At 47.5% G+C, this 14,096-nt stretch overlaps 1 protein-coding gene across 2 annotated transcripts in view; it reads left to right on the top strand.

The window, feature by feature from the left end:
- The window catches only part of Dock1 (dedicator of cytokinesis 1), a 503,376-nt gene extending 489,595 nt beyond the window's left edge, over positions 1-13,781 (top strand). For both annotated transcript variants that reach the window (XM_013347890.2, XM_005351416.3), the window contains exons 49-52: positions 2,180-2,378; positions 6,363-6,516; positions 8,103-8,248; positions 12,620-13,781. In XM_013347890.2, the coding sequence (XP_013203344.1) occupies positions 2,180-2,378; positions 6,363-6,516; positions 8,103-8,248; positions 12,620-12,715 (595 nt within the window). In that variant the 3' untranslated portion in view covers positions 12,716-13,781. The remainder of the gene's footprint in view (positions 1-2,179; positions 2,379-6,362; positions 6,517-8,102; positions 8,249-12,619) is intronic.
- The last annotated feature ends 315 nt before the right edge of the window (positions 13,782-14,096 follow it).

Here is a 14,096-nt window from a genome sequence, read left to right on the forward strand (position 1 = left end):
TGGATGGATGGATGGATGGATGGATGGATGGATGGATGGATAGATAGATAGATAGATAGATAGATAGATAGATAGATAGATAGATAGATAGATCAGAATGCCTTTGTATTAGTTACTTCCCTGTTGCTGTGATAAAATCCCCTGACAAAGGTAACTTAAGAAAGAAGGGTTATGTTAGCTCACAGTTGTAGAAAGATAGAGGCCATCCTGGGGAGGGAGGTGTGTGATAACAGGAAGGAGAGCATGACAGCACAGGCAGGAGACTGATCACATTGCACTTAGGAAGGAGAGAGAGAATAGGAAGTGGGTCAAGGCCATAATTCACCAAAGCCTGGCCCCAGTGGCACACTTCCTCCCACAAGACTCCACCTCCTAAAGGTTCTATAACCTCTGCAAATAGCACCGCCTACTGGGGACCACGTGTTTAAATGCATGAGCCTGTGGGGGACTTTTCTCATTCAACCACCACAACCTTCATGGCCAAAGTCAAGAGTTGATATGTACATCACCAGTTGTTTTTAATGCTTTCATTGAATTTTTATTTGGGGAAATTTGGGGACATGCAGAGTGTAGAGTAGATAGTATCATGGGGTGTCTTACCCCAGCAGTCAACCTTAACATTAAAAACTCCTTCCGATCTTATTTCCATCTGTACCTACCCCCAACGTCATTCTGTAGCAAGTCTTAAACTTTATATCATGTAATCCGTTGATATTTCCATGTCAGTTTCTAAATGAAAACAGTTTTAGAAAATATAGCTGTGTACTTTACCATCACATAAAATACTGACATGAATCCCTAATCACCAAATATTGATATCTATTTCTCATTTCATATACATCTTTTTTCTTATTATTTCTATCTTTGTATGTGTGTGTGTTGGTCCTCATCTTCCACCAGGTTTGAGGCTTCTTGTTCATTGTTATGTACACCAGACTAGCTACCCCTACACTCCTGGGTATTCTCCTGTGTCTGCTCCCATCTGCTTGTTGGAGTGCTGAGTTTACAGGTGGGCAGCACCACACCCATCCTCATGGGGGCGCTGTGGATTTGAGCTCAGGTTCTCACGGATGCCGAAGAGCTTCACGCACGGCACCAGCTCCGTGCCCTACCTCACTATATATATAGTTTGTTTGAAACTAGACTAAGTGAAGCCCTCACCTTGCCCTTGGCTGATATTATCTCCTTAAGTCTCTCTATCCACTTTTTAAAAACTGTCATTTTTCTTGTAATTTGTTGAAAACTCCGGATTGCTTACCTTTCCGTGTCTGCACTGAGTGGATCGTATTGATTTTGTGCCCTAGGGTGTGGGTGCTGTCTGATGAGTGTCTGCCCTCCCTACTAACAACATATTGGGAGTTGACTCTAGAGGTCTGGTATAATTCAGGTTTGATTTGGGGCCAGCTAACCTCATAGGCAGCTATAGGCTCTTCCCTCCAGAGGCACATCTGAGCTGATTTTCTCTCTCTTGGTGATGTTAATGGCCATTGGTAATCAGTGCTCAGATTCAACACCACCACATCAAGGAATCCCATCACACAGCTCTGTTAGATTGGAAGGAGCCACAGGTGAATAGCAGGGTTTTCACACTGTGATTTTTATCTCCAATAGATAGATGTACATTTATGTATGTGGGGTGTGTGTGTACATATGTGTTCATGCATGTATCTTGTATGTGTGCCTGTGTACAAGCACACATGGAGGCTGACCTGACCAAGTGTTGTTACTCAGGATCTATCGACATTGTTTTATTTTCTTTGCTCTTTTTTTTTTTTTTTTCTTTTTTTTTTTACCACCTACCTTTAAACACAGAATAATAAGAGCATGGAAAAAACCAAATCACATAGACAGACTAGGAAGCAAACCCAGAAACAAGCTCACGCCACCACATTTGGGTTTCTCATGTGGGTTCTGTGGATCAAGCTCAGGTTTTTGTGCTTGCAATGCCAGCAGCTAACCCTCTGACTCTCCAGCCCAGTACTTTGTTGTGACATCATTCCTAGTGTGCCACACTGCATCTAAAGGTCTCTGCCGCCTCTCGCTCCAAACCATTCCTTCCCTTGTGGAAGTCTGTGGATACCGGAGCCTGGTGCATAGTGCCTGACTTCACAAACCTCTCCCGGGTAACGAGCAGTAACTGCCCGGTAACGACACTGATTCAGATGCCTGTTTCTTCTAGGTTTGCTCTAGAGCCTCTGCTGCCGAAGAAGATGCACTCCAGGTCCCAGGACAAGCTGGACAGGGATGATCCAGATAAGGAGAAGAAGGACAAGAAGAAGGAGAAAAGGAACAGCAAACACCAAGAGATATTTGATAAGGAATTCAAGCCTGCTGACAGCTCCCTGCAGCAGTCTGAGGCTGTCATCCTTTCCGAAACGGTAATTTAACTGGGGAATGGAGTAGCTCTGCAGGGGTACCTGGGTTCCACCCAAATCTGCATCTAACTGAGGGGACTGTCAGATGGATTTTATTGAATTTTCACACACACACACACAAAAATTGCAACTTAAAAGCCTGAGGTCTTCTCATCTCTGACCTCAAATAGGCCGACAGTCAGAGACGCAGAGCGGAGCTGTCTTCTTCTTCCAGGATACATGCTGTCTTGGCCTTCATCCTCTTTCAGAGGGGCTGGATAGGTCAGTTCCCTGCAGGCACCTCACGTGTCTAGGCTCCTCATAGCTCTGTTGGACTTGGTGCCCTCTGATGTCCTAGCACCTCAGAGAACAGAAGCACGCTGCTTTCACAAATCATTGCTCACTGGTAGCAAATGTCCCCTCTACACCTTCCTGACTGACTGGCATTCTTAAGCCGTAGTCACTGCCTGAGGGTTGTAATCTGCTCAGTGTGGAGCCGGCGAGATGTCCCGGACTTGCTGATCTCAGTGTGATCCCCAGAATGCATGTGGTAGAAGAAAACTGACTCCCACGAGTTGCCCTGTGAACCTCCATGCATGTGCCATGGCATGTGCAGACACACACCAGCATACATGCATGCATACACAAAGCAAAATAAGTCAAGTCCAAAGTAAGCATGCTCTAAGACGAGTCATAGACCGAGGCCACTCAGAAGCACTCCGTAGTGTTTAGGGTCTAAGTGGAGAAACGAGGCAGAGAGTGTTTCAGAGAGAGAGAGAGACATGGATAGTGCTTGACTGGTAAGTGGCCAGAACATGTCTCCCTGGGCCACAGCTCCATTTTGGCTATGATTAAGGACATTTCACCAAATTCTGAACCAGGCACATGTTTTGTTTTGTTTTTTGTTTTTCAAAACAGGGTTTCTCTGTATAACTTTGGAGCCTGTCCTGGCACTCACTCTGTAGACCAGGCTGGTTTCTAACTCACAGAGATCTGCCTTCCTCTGCCTCCCGAGTACTGGGACTAAAGGCATGTGCCACCATGGCCCAGTCAGGCACAGTTCTTAACAAGTCATGTGAAAACATGTCAGAGGGAACATTCCAGCATCAACAACAGTCATGCTGCCTGCTTGACTCAAGTTAGAAAGCAGAGTAGGTGCCAGAGCTGTGGCATGGCTCAGGAAGGCCGTTGGCTCCCTGGCTTGTGGACAGGGGCCCTCACTGGAGCTGGGCTCTGGTGTCTTTGTGCAGACACTGGTGGCCAAGGGCATAGGGCCCAGGAAGCACCGGTCAAGGCTGGCATTAAATGTCTGGGCACCGGACAGTACATGAGAGGTTCTAGTGAGCCACTTGGCAATTTCTGCCCATTACTCTAGAAAGCTGTGCCTCCGGCACCCTCACGAGCCAAGATCTCTTCTCTGGTCCCACAGCATCCTAACTGATTGGCTCCGCTTCCTTCTTTGAAATATTTACTCAGAGTCCCGGTTACTGCATGGTTCTGCAGTCATTCTTGGTTAAGCTCTGATTTAAGATATTAAAAGTGGGCCCCAGGAAAGTTGATCCCAGCAGCCGGAAGGACCCCTGTTGAATCATATGAGGACAAGTCCAAGGACACAGCTGCTGCTGAGCCATCACAGTAGAACGTCTGTCCTTCTCAGTGATGACCGCACTCCTGGGACAACACCTGCTAGGGACAGGGCCAGGTGTAACACCATGTGGACCTCTCAGATCACAGAAGCTACACAAGGTCAGAGGACAGAGCGTTGACTTTGCTATCAGTAGGTGCCTGCGGTTCAGAATGGCCAGGGATGCCACAACAGCATCCTACCCACCGGTCAGGTGTGGTGCACAGCACATCTGTGCACGTGGAGGCCTCCTCTAGGCTACTGGACACAGATGTTTATGTGGTCACCTAGGAAGGAGTCACGTTGGAAAGCAGCTACATGGTCCATGCTGACTCTAGTGCCCCCTAGTGTTCCCAGAACTCTGATGTTGCTACGGCTCCCCCTCAATATACCTACACACTGGTCTCCCTGGCTTCTGCAGTGGTTCCCAGAACCCTGCCTTTGGACCCTGGCTCAGCTTTCTTCTTGATTTGCATAGTTAACAATACCCTGACCTTTAGCTGAGCTTCTCAAAGCTGGGCCTCCAAGCTACATTTTGCATGTCCCCAGGAAATCATCCTGAAGCTTTGTGTTAGGAGCAGGAAGAGTGAGAGAAGGTCCTGCCCCATTTGCTTCCCCAGCCCATAGGTGCCTCTTTCCTAGAGAGCCAGACTTGGAGCCAGTCCTGACCTCACCCAGCAAGGCTAAGGGGGGGGGGGGGTGGGCACTCTCCGTTTCCACAGAGAAGGGGCAGTGCTCTGCATGGCCCCCACACCATCTCTACAGAATGGTTTGGATGTATTGTAGCTGAGGCTGTGTGCTGTTCATTTATCAGAGGGCCTCTTCTGTGCCCAGGACCTCACCCCTACTTCTGGTTTCAGTAGCTCCTGTCGGAGCTGGTTTTGTGGGTCTCTTCTAAGGTAGATATAAAGCCCCTCTGGATCTTGCCATTCTCTCCCTTGCAAAACTAGCTCATGCCCCAGGATTAAGGTGAATCCACCAGAGCCATGCCCTCCGGGAGACAGCTTCCTCACTTACATTTCCGCCAGGTTAAGAGACAGCCTCCTCTCCTGCTTTTCCGCCAGGTTAATAGTGCTTCTGAATAAATCCTACCTCAGACTATTCTGTAATTGCTGGTGTTCCCTGATGTGCGAGATCTGAGACCAAGCTGTAAGAAAAATATAAATTAAATTTACTGATGTTAAACAGGGGAAAGGGCTCAGGTGGGGGAAAGTCAAGTACGCCCAAAAGCCCACAGCCAGAAGGAAGAGGAAAAATGGAACTCCTGCCTGATAATAGCACAGCTCAAAGAAACGAAACAAGGGCAACAGGGGACTCCTGCCTTCCTGCCCAGGCCTCTAGACTTCTGTTCATTCTTTTAGGTTTTTGTTTTGTTGTTGTTTTAGGGGTTTTGTTTCATGGTTTCTCTGTGTAACCCTGACTGTCCTGTAGACCAGGCTGGCCTCGAACTCACAGAGATCTACCTGCCTCTGCCTCCTGAGTGCTAGAACTGAAGTTATGTCCCACCACGCCTGGCTTTCTGTTCCATTTGTAGTCCTTTGGGAGCATCCCTGGGTGTTGTCACTAGGTATATAAGTGGCTCTCAGCTACTCTCCTCCACTTTCATATTGTGTTCAAGTAGCCCATAAAGGACTCAGGCCACAGCTTGGTGGGCAGAGTGCTTGACTAGCATGCCTGAGGCCTTGAGTTCAATACCCAACAACTCAAACTCCCATAAGGTGGTACACACTTGGCACTCCAGCTTCTGGGAGGTGGAAACAATCAGGATCAGGAGTTCAAGGTCATCCTTGGGTTACTTAGTAGGTTCTAGGCCAGCCCATCCCCAAAGGCTGGGTTGAGGATTTGTATGAAGTTCTGTGTTAGTGGGAACAGGTTGCCATAACAAAGTACTGTCTTCACTGTGAGTGACTCAGACGATAGAAAGGTTGTTCTCTACCAATTCTAGAAGCTAAAAGTCCAAAATCAAGGTGTGGATGGTGTTGCCTGCTACCAAAGCAGTGAGGGATTTTGTTCCACACTGCCTGTGGCCTCTGGGTAGGCTAGCCATGTTTGTGTATGCCAAGGTGGTAAGAGATTTGTTCCACACCTGCCATGGCATCTGGACTGGCTAGCCATGTTTGGTGTCCTTTAACTTGTAGCAACAGTACCCCACCTCTGCTTTAATCTTCCCATGATACTCTCTCTGTTTGCATGATGTCCAAACACCCTTTGTTTAAAAGGTCTTGTTGGATTAGGGGCCATGCTGACATAGTCTTAACTTTGCTTTGCAAGACCCCTACATCCAGGTGGGCTTGTGAGATACTGGAGTTGGGGCTTCAGTACAGAAATTTAGGGAAGATACATCAACCCCTATAGACCTTTGTTCTTTCTATACCTCAACACAGATAAGTCCCCTGCGGCCCCAAAGACCCAAGAGTCAGGTGATCAATGTCATTGGAACTGAAAGGCGCTTCTCTGTGTCTCCAACATCACCATCCTCCCAGCAGACACCCCCACCAGTCACACCAAGAGCCAAGCTCAGCTTCAGCATTCAATCCAGTAAGTGGAACATAAGATGTTTTTCCTGATGGTCCCCCTGACCGTGGTGCTTTGTTCAGGACCCTCTCCCCAGCAGCAGACTGAAAGTTAGATGAGCACCTGCCACCTGGGGGGTGTCCCTTGGGTTGCGGTGGGAAATCTAGACTTCAGCAACTCAAACAGAAACCTGTAAGGGGAGATTGCTCTTTGGTTCCTGGCTGCCTGGACACGAATAATCACACAGAAACTATATTAATTACAACACTGTTTGGCCTATTAGCTCAGGCTTCTTATTAACTAACTCTTACATCTTAAATTAACCCATTTCTATTATTTTATATTTTACCACAAAGCCCTTTGTTTGTTGCCTCTTGCTTCTTGGGCAGCTACATGGCATCTCCTAGACTCCTCCTACTCTCTTTCTCTATCACTGTTTGGATTTTCTACCTGGCTTTACTCTGCCCTGCCATAGGCCAAAGCAGCTTCTTTATTAACCAGTGGTAATAAAACATATTCATAGCATACAGGGGAATCCCACATCATCTCCCCTTTTCTGTCTAAATAAAAAGAAGGTTTTAACCCTTAGTGCCAGAGCTCAGCAAATAGAGAGTATAAGACCCAACCCAGGGCCAGAGTCCCTGCCTCAAAAAGGAGCCTTGAGAGCCACCGGTTGCCAGTGTGTTCTGGGGCCTTGGGATTCTGTGTCTAGTGAGATGTACAGTGAAAGAATTATTCCTTAATGCATAGAAATTTCTACTAGGGACGACAGATGGCTGCACAGCCCTGTCAGCTTGTCACCACCACAGGCCTGCACACTAAAGGAGGATGAAATGACAAGTGTTATGTCACATCCGCTTTATCACAGTGATGTAGGCACCTGAGTGCCACTCCTGAGGACCACTGCTTTCCAAGCTCCATGCGAGGTCTTCCATGTTTACCTCTCAGCCACCCTGCCATTCCCCTTATCAGATAACCACTTAAGAAAACTCTAGAAGCACCCATTAGTAAATATGTTCGTTTTCCTCTTTGGTTTAAAATAAAACATCTTTTCCAAGAGTCTCAGCAAAAAACTGATTGAATCAGCCTACCTTAGTGATCCCTCCTCCCTCACAAATGGCCACTTTTGTTTGCACTCACAACCCATCATACCTCCCTTGGCTCTGGAAAACAACTGCTGGTCCCTTTCTGTCTACAGTCACAGGATTGCCCTGGTGAGGGAACTGTGTGTGGTAGTTGCTGGCTGTGTGCCCCATCACTGGACAAGACCCATTGCGCTCTCCCAGTAGCTACTGTGACAGGCTGACCACAAAGCCTGTCTGGCAGCTGTCCACAGCCCTTGTCACACCAGCTGTGTGGATGCCACAAAAGAGAAGGAGGCTCATGGACAGTAGGTTTTACAAAGTGAATTGATATGTAGCTTCGAGTACTGGTACTCTCAATTTCCTTTCTAGAACATTCTACCAGGGGAGAAGTCCACTCTTTGGATTCTGCACTCCTCTTTGCCTTCTTCTCTGCCCTTTTGGCAACTGTTTCTGTGAAGGAGGGGAAGACAGGGGAGGCCCAGGAGGCCTTCTGTTTTCCATTGTAACTCTTTCTGCTTATTCCAGGTCTGGAGTTGAACGGCATGACGGGAATGGATGTGGCTGATGTCCCACCCCCTCTGCCCCTCAAAGGCAACATGGCAGATTATGGGAATCTGATGGAAAACCAGGATTTGTTGGGCTCACCCACCTCTCCCCCTCCCCCGCAGCGGGTAAGTGGGCTCTAAACCATGGGTCTTTAGTCACTGCCCCCAACCTTCCGAATCTCAGTAGGTTTCCCTTGAACCCATGAGAAAACAGCACAGGATGGACCTGGATTTGATTCTGAGAGAAGAGTGGAGGAGTAAGGCCTGAGATATACACAAGCTGTGATTCTTCCTCTTAGCCCTAGCTGCAGGCAGCCCTGCCTCTCTTCCAGTGCTGCAGCCATCCCCATTGCTGCCCTTGCTCCGGAGTCATTCTGATGGAAATGTCAATCTGAGCTATTAATACTGCCAGCAGCATTGATGCCAAGAGGTCTGTCTGACTACATTAAAATAATGTTGTTCCATAGAGAAGGCTTCCTTTGTTTCCCACCGTCTTCGTCCTGTAGTTAGTTCCTCTGGGCAATATTGCCGTCGCGCTGACAGGTCCCTAGTGACCACAGGCACTCACTGCCTGGACAGTCCGCAGAAGGGGTCCTCTTTGTTGCAAAGACTGCATGCCCTGCCTCACTGTTTCATCAGCCCTCAAGTGCCCCCTACCTCCCCCCCCACACACAAAAAATCTTGGTTCAAGTTTTGTACCTGGCTTCTACTAGCAGTATTCATGAGCAGCCAGCCTGAACCCCTCTTCAGCACTGGTCCCCACCAGACACTGTTTTTAAAGTCATTAATTATGTCTTAATGTGCTTCCTGATGAGCCGCCTCGGGCCTGCCTGCTAATGCAAACAGTAGAGAAAAGTCCTCAATGCCACACCACAGTGGGTCCTCACAGCTGCTGTCATGCATGGCCCCGGTCCCGTGAATAGAGAAAGTAAGACCAGGGAGGAGGCACAAGAATGAGTTACACAGCCATGGCAGAAATGTCCGCTCCAAACTCCCCGCTACCAGGCTACCGTCTTCGTGGCCTTATAAAGTTAAATCAACCTTGTTTGGAGAGTAAAACACCCCAGCCCATATTTGTACAGCTAGTCATACTTTTTGCTGTTCAGCTTCCATAACACAATGCTAAGGCCACCAGAGCCCCCAAGAGCCCTGATGATGTGAGATTGACTGGCGGCTACTACAAGGCACAGGGAATTTGGTTTTTTTTTTCAGTCATAGTAAAAATAAAGCTTCATGCTATTTTTTTTTTTTTTTTTTTTTTTTGGTTTTTCGAGACAGGGTTACAGGGTTTCTCTGTGGTTTTGGAGCCTGTCCTGGAACTAGCTCTTGTAGACCAGGTTGTTGGGGTGACTTTTTTACTGGGTGTTCTGCACACTCCTTTTTCTCTTCTTGTGAAAGCAGTAAGGAAGGCTGAGGTGATGGCTCAATGGGTAAAATGCCTGCCATGCAAGTTGCGGGACCCGAGTTCAGTCCACCAGAACCCATGTAAGAACGCCAGGCATGTTGGCAGGCACCTGCCGTCCCAGCGCAGGGGACACAGGAAGGGCCCTGAAACTCACTGGCCAGCCATGCTAGCCAGATTGGTGAGCGCCAGCTTTCATGACAGATCTTGTCTCAAATAAGGTGGAGAGTGACTTAGAAGATGCCACCGTCAGACTTTTTCTGTGACCTGTGAGAGGCAGGTGGCTCTTCTGAAGCCAAAGTGTCATTTATGTAGAAATAGAGATGTCAACTGAGGAGCTGGCCCTGGAGAGGGGGTATTCTACGCTGGTAGAGGGCTCAGGCAGCTACTAAGATGTAAACTTTACTCTCCAGCCCAAAAGGGGACCCAAGGACTCGAGGAGGGGAACCTCCACTTCCTTAGTGTGTTATATCCTGATTAGTTAATTATATTCGTTTTTTTTCCATTAGAAAGCCAAAAATACTCCCCCCCACACACCAGGTCCTCCTATAATCGGAAAACTCTGAACTTGAAAGTGTGAACAAGTCCATTTCTGTCACCCATCCACACAGGGTGACAGATCCATCATCCGAAGTTGTCAGGGCCATTTGTGATTGAGGAACCGACAAGCTCTAGCTGCAGTTCCAGCTCTAAAGCGGGTGCAAATTCAATTAGATTAATTACCCAGCTCCCTTTGCAATCAGTTTCTGGTTTAATTTGGAGCCTGAGCTCAACTTTGGGTGACAGGCTGGCGGTTAGTGCATCGTCATTAGTTAAGGCATCTTCTCAGGTGCCTCGCTCTGCACGGGCCTTGAGCGCCGTCGTTGGCTAATGATCGCTCATCTGCTGTGGGAGGTGATCGATAGCCTCCCGTCACTCTCATCGATCGGCCTCAGGCTTGTCGGTGGTTCTATCTCCAGTTGTTGCCATTTCAAGCTGTCATTCATTTCAGAGTGGCTCATATGGCCAGTCATGTGAGCTATAATTTGGCTCAATGGTGATAAACCCAACATTCTCCTGCTTGGTATTAAAGGCATCTTAGGCATCTAACACTGTATTTCCCTCGGACCGTGTTGGTCCTGACTGCAGTTACTCTCTGTTGGATGTCACCATAACTTTCACCTATAAACACATCTACAATGGATGTTCCAGACCATCAAGTCAGCGTCTTCTGTTTTATTTTTCTCCTCACAGTGCACATCAACCTTAAAAAGACTTAGAAATGTACTCTTTACTTTCCTTTGGGGGGTGTGTCTTTATATGTGTGTGTATAGGTGCCTCTGGACATGGCATTTCTGCATGTGGAAGCCAGATGTTGACATCTGTTGTCTTCCTTAATTGCTCTCCATTTTATTGTCTGAGACAGGTCTGCCACTAAACCTGAATCTCACTGATTGGGCTAGATTGGATGGCCAGCAAAGTGCAGGAATCCTCCTGTTTCTCAGGCAGGGATTATAGACCTGCACTGCTGTGCCTGGTTTTTCACTGGGGTTCTGGAGATCTGTTCTCAGGTCCCTATGATTGCTTGGCAAGCGCTTCATAACTGAGCCAGTTCCCAAGGTCCCCACTTCTCTCTGTAAAATGGCTAGTGTTAGAGATGGGAGCTTCTTCCCTCTGTATTCATCTCTGGGATGATTGTGTATTTACCTGTCTGTGAATCAGGATCAGGCTAGGGCAGTGAGTAAGACTCCTGTGTCACGGATCTGCCCTTGAGAACTTCACTTCTCTCACATACAGACTCACTCCAGCCTTTGCTGAGAGATTGTGACACATGCCTTACATTGCATGGTAGCTCTTGAACATTTCTTGAGACTTCTGCCTGCAGTAGGCTCCCACTCCCCCAGTCTGCCAGATTCTTTATTTGCTCACTCACTGTACCCTTGGGTGATAAAGGAACATCTCCCAGGCAGCTCTTGTTAGTGTCTGTGGTGGTCACAAGGGTCCCGAGAACAGTAGTGCAATGGCCACCTGAGCCATTCACAGAGGGCAGGGGTGCATGGTTTTTCTGCTGGCTTTACAGCTGTGTGTTTACTTTCTTCTTTGGAAGGTATATTCCATTTGTTACTTTTCTAATCTCTGTGATGCAGGCTAAGAAGCAGAGGGAGGGAAGGGTTGTTTGGCTCACAGTTTGAGGGCTCATGGTTTGAGGGCTCACAGTTTGAGGGCTTGCAGTCTATCATGGGAGGGGAAGGCATGATGACAGGCAGCCCTGAAGTGACTGGAGCTTGTGGAAGATACTTGCTAATAGGTCAGCTGAACAGGGAGCAGATAAAGGAGAGGATGGAGAACCTGGAGATAAGCCTCAAAGCTTCTGCCACCAGCATCTTCCTTCCTCCAGCAAAGCTCTGTCTCCCAAGGGTTAACACAGAGGGCAAGAGTCAAGGTGTTCAAACACGTGGGCTTGCAAGGGAGGAAACATTTACAGTGAAACCATACCAGAAACCCAAGGTACCTTGTTGCTTGTGGACCAATACAGCCAGTCCCTTACTTTTGTTAATACAGTTTCCTTCACCCACAACTATGACCACAGCTTCCACAACTATGACCACAGCTTCTGTGGGTCCAGGTTTTGGCTACTTTCCAGCCTGAGCGAGAGCATGTGTGATCCACAAATTATAAAACATTGCTTTCCTGAGAAAGCTTGCTGACCTGGGCTGTCAGTTCAGAAGGCAAGGGAGGGTCTCTTCTCATACCCTGGAGAGACTTTTCTCTGGACACAGATCTGTTGCTAAGCCAATGACACCTGAATCTAAAACCACAAACAGTGATGCCATGCTTCTCAGGGGAGCGCTCACCATGTACACAGACTCAGATATCAGAAAACCCCGTGACTGCAGGGCAGCCAGAGTGAGGTAGCTGACATGCTGGCAAAAAGCCAGGCAGAGTGGAGCCAGGTCACCAGGAGGGGTCAGTTCCCATTATAAGTGTCCAGACTGACTTCCCACTGCCATGTCAAGTAAGACCCCAGAAAAACAGCAGCAACCACATCAACAAAAACAGGTGCTTCTCTGAGGACACCAATAACATGATGGCTTCTTTATACTCCTGTTTCCTAGCAACAGCCGCCTCCACTGCCCAGCAAAACGCCACCTCCTCCCCCTCCGAAGACAACCCGCAAGCAGACCTCGGTGGACTCTGGGATCGTGCAGTGATTGCCCTGGGATGAGAAAGCTTCTCCTCCTTTCTCTCTTTCCATCTACTGTGCCTGCCGATGACCTCCTCTGGGACCTGGGATGGCTCATCTTGGTGTGATAGCTTTTTCTGGAAAGGAGCCCTTCCTAGCTGTGGGACCAGAGGCCCCGAGTATCTCAGAGCGCAGTGGGAATGAGGCTAAGTCGTACATACTCTGGATTTTTGTTTTTTTGAGTTGGGCCCTCTGAGTGTGTCAGCCTGTCAGATGGCCTCAGTCTTGCCCTGACATCCTTCCCTTTGTGCCAAACGACTTGTATTCATTTGCAGAGAGCTTGGCTGGTGTGAGTTAGCCAAGTGGGAGGGATGAGGCCGCCCCTCCTCCTACCCATGAGAAGCCATGCAGCAAACTTATAAGGATCCTCATGCTGCCCAGACTCTAGCTCACCCACAAGGGCTGACTGCTCAGCCCCATCCTTGCTGCATCTGTGGTGTGACTTGTATGATTGAGTGTCACTTCAGCTGACATCAAGCAACTAAGTGTCCTCCTTCAGAGAAGATCTTGATTTCCCTTGGCATCATTTAAAGGAGGGATATCTCTCAGTTACTAAAGAGATACTAATATATGGAGTAGAGACACCATTAAAATACTGGATTAAATGGAAAATAAATATAAACATAGGAAAGTGAATTTTCATTCTTTTTTAAATATGGTTTTAATTGGGTGGCTTCTCTGTGGTCTCACTGTGTACAGAAGTTTGTATATATGATGGTTCTCAGAGCTCCTGTGAGTGTCTGCGACCCTTGTTTACTCCAGCGGGCCTGTAAAATGAACTCCAATGTGTCTTCTTCATGGTTAACTGCTGGAAATATTTGTTTTTTAAATCCCACAAATTAAATTGTTGTCCAGATTCCCAAGGTCCTGAAAATGTTGGTGGAAAATGATTTTTTTAAAAAACTAACTTTGTATAACCTAATATTTTTATTTGATCATCTATATTTTTTTATTCACTATGATCATGATACTGTTTGTTCTAGGAGAGTTCAAAGTTAATCACTGACAAATGAAAAATAAATGTTATTTAAAAAGGACTCAGTGTCTGGCTTCTTTTTATCATTTAACATATAATACAAATGCTACTTTCTTAATAAAAAAAACCAGACAAACACACACTTATATATGTACTCACCCATCTTTCTCAAACATAATTGTGTGTGTATACGCTCATGTATTTGTGCACCTGGGTGTGCACATCTGCTCGTGAGCGTAGGGGTCAGAAGTCTTAGTTGTTCTTCACCTTGTTCTTAGAGGCAGCTCACATGAACCTCAAGCCTAAAGTGAGGTCAGCCCCCATGGGAAGCTCTGCAGTAACCTTATAAAGACTGTAATGACTGGCTGGCCAG

Source organism: Microtus ochrogaster, chromosome 8 (assembly GCF_000317375.1).
Source record: "Microtus ochrogaster isolate Prairie Vole_2 chromosome 8, MicOch1.0, whole genome shotgun sequence".
In the NCBI taxonomy this organism is placed as follows: domain Eukaryota; kingdom Metazoa; phylum Chordata; class Mammalia; order Rodentia; family Cricetidae; genus Microtus; species Microtus ochrogaster.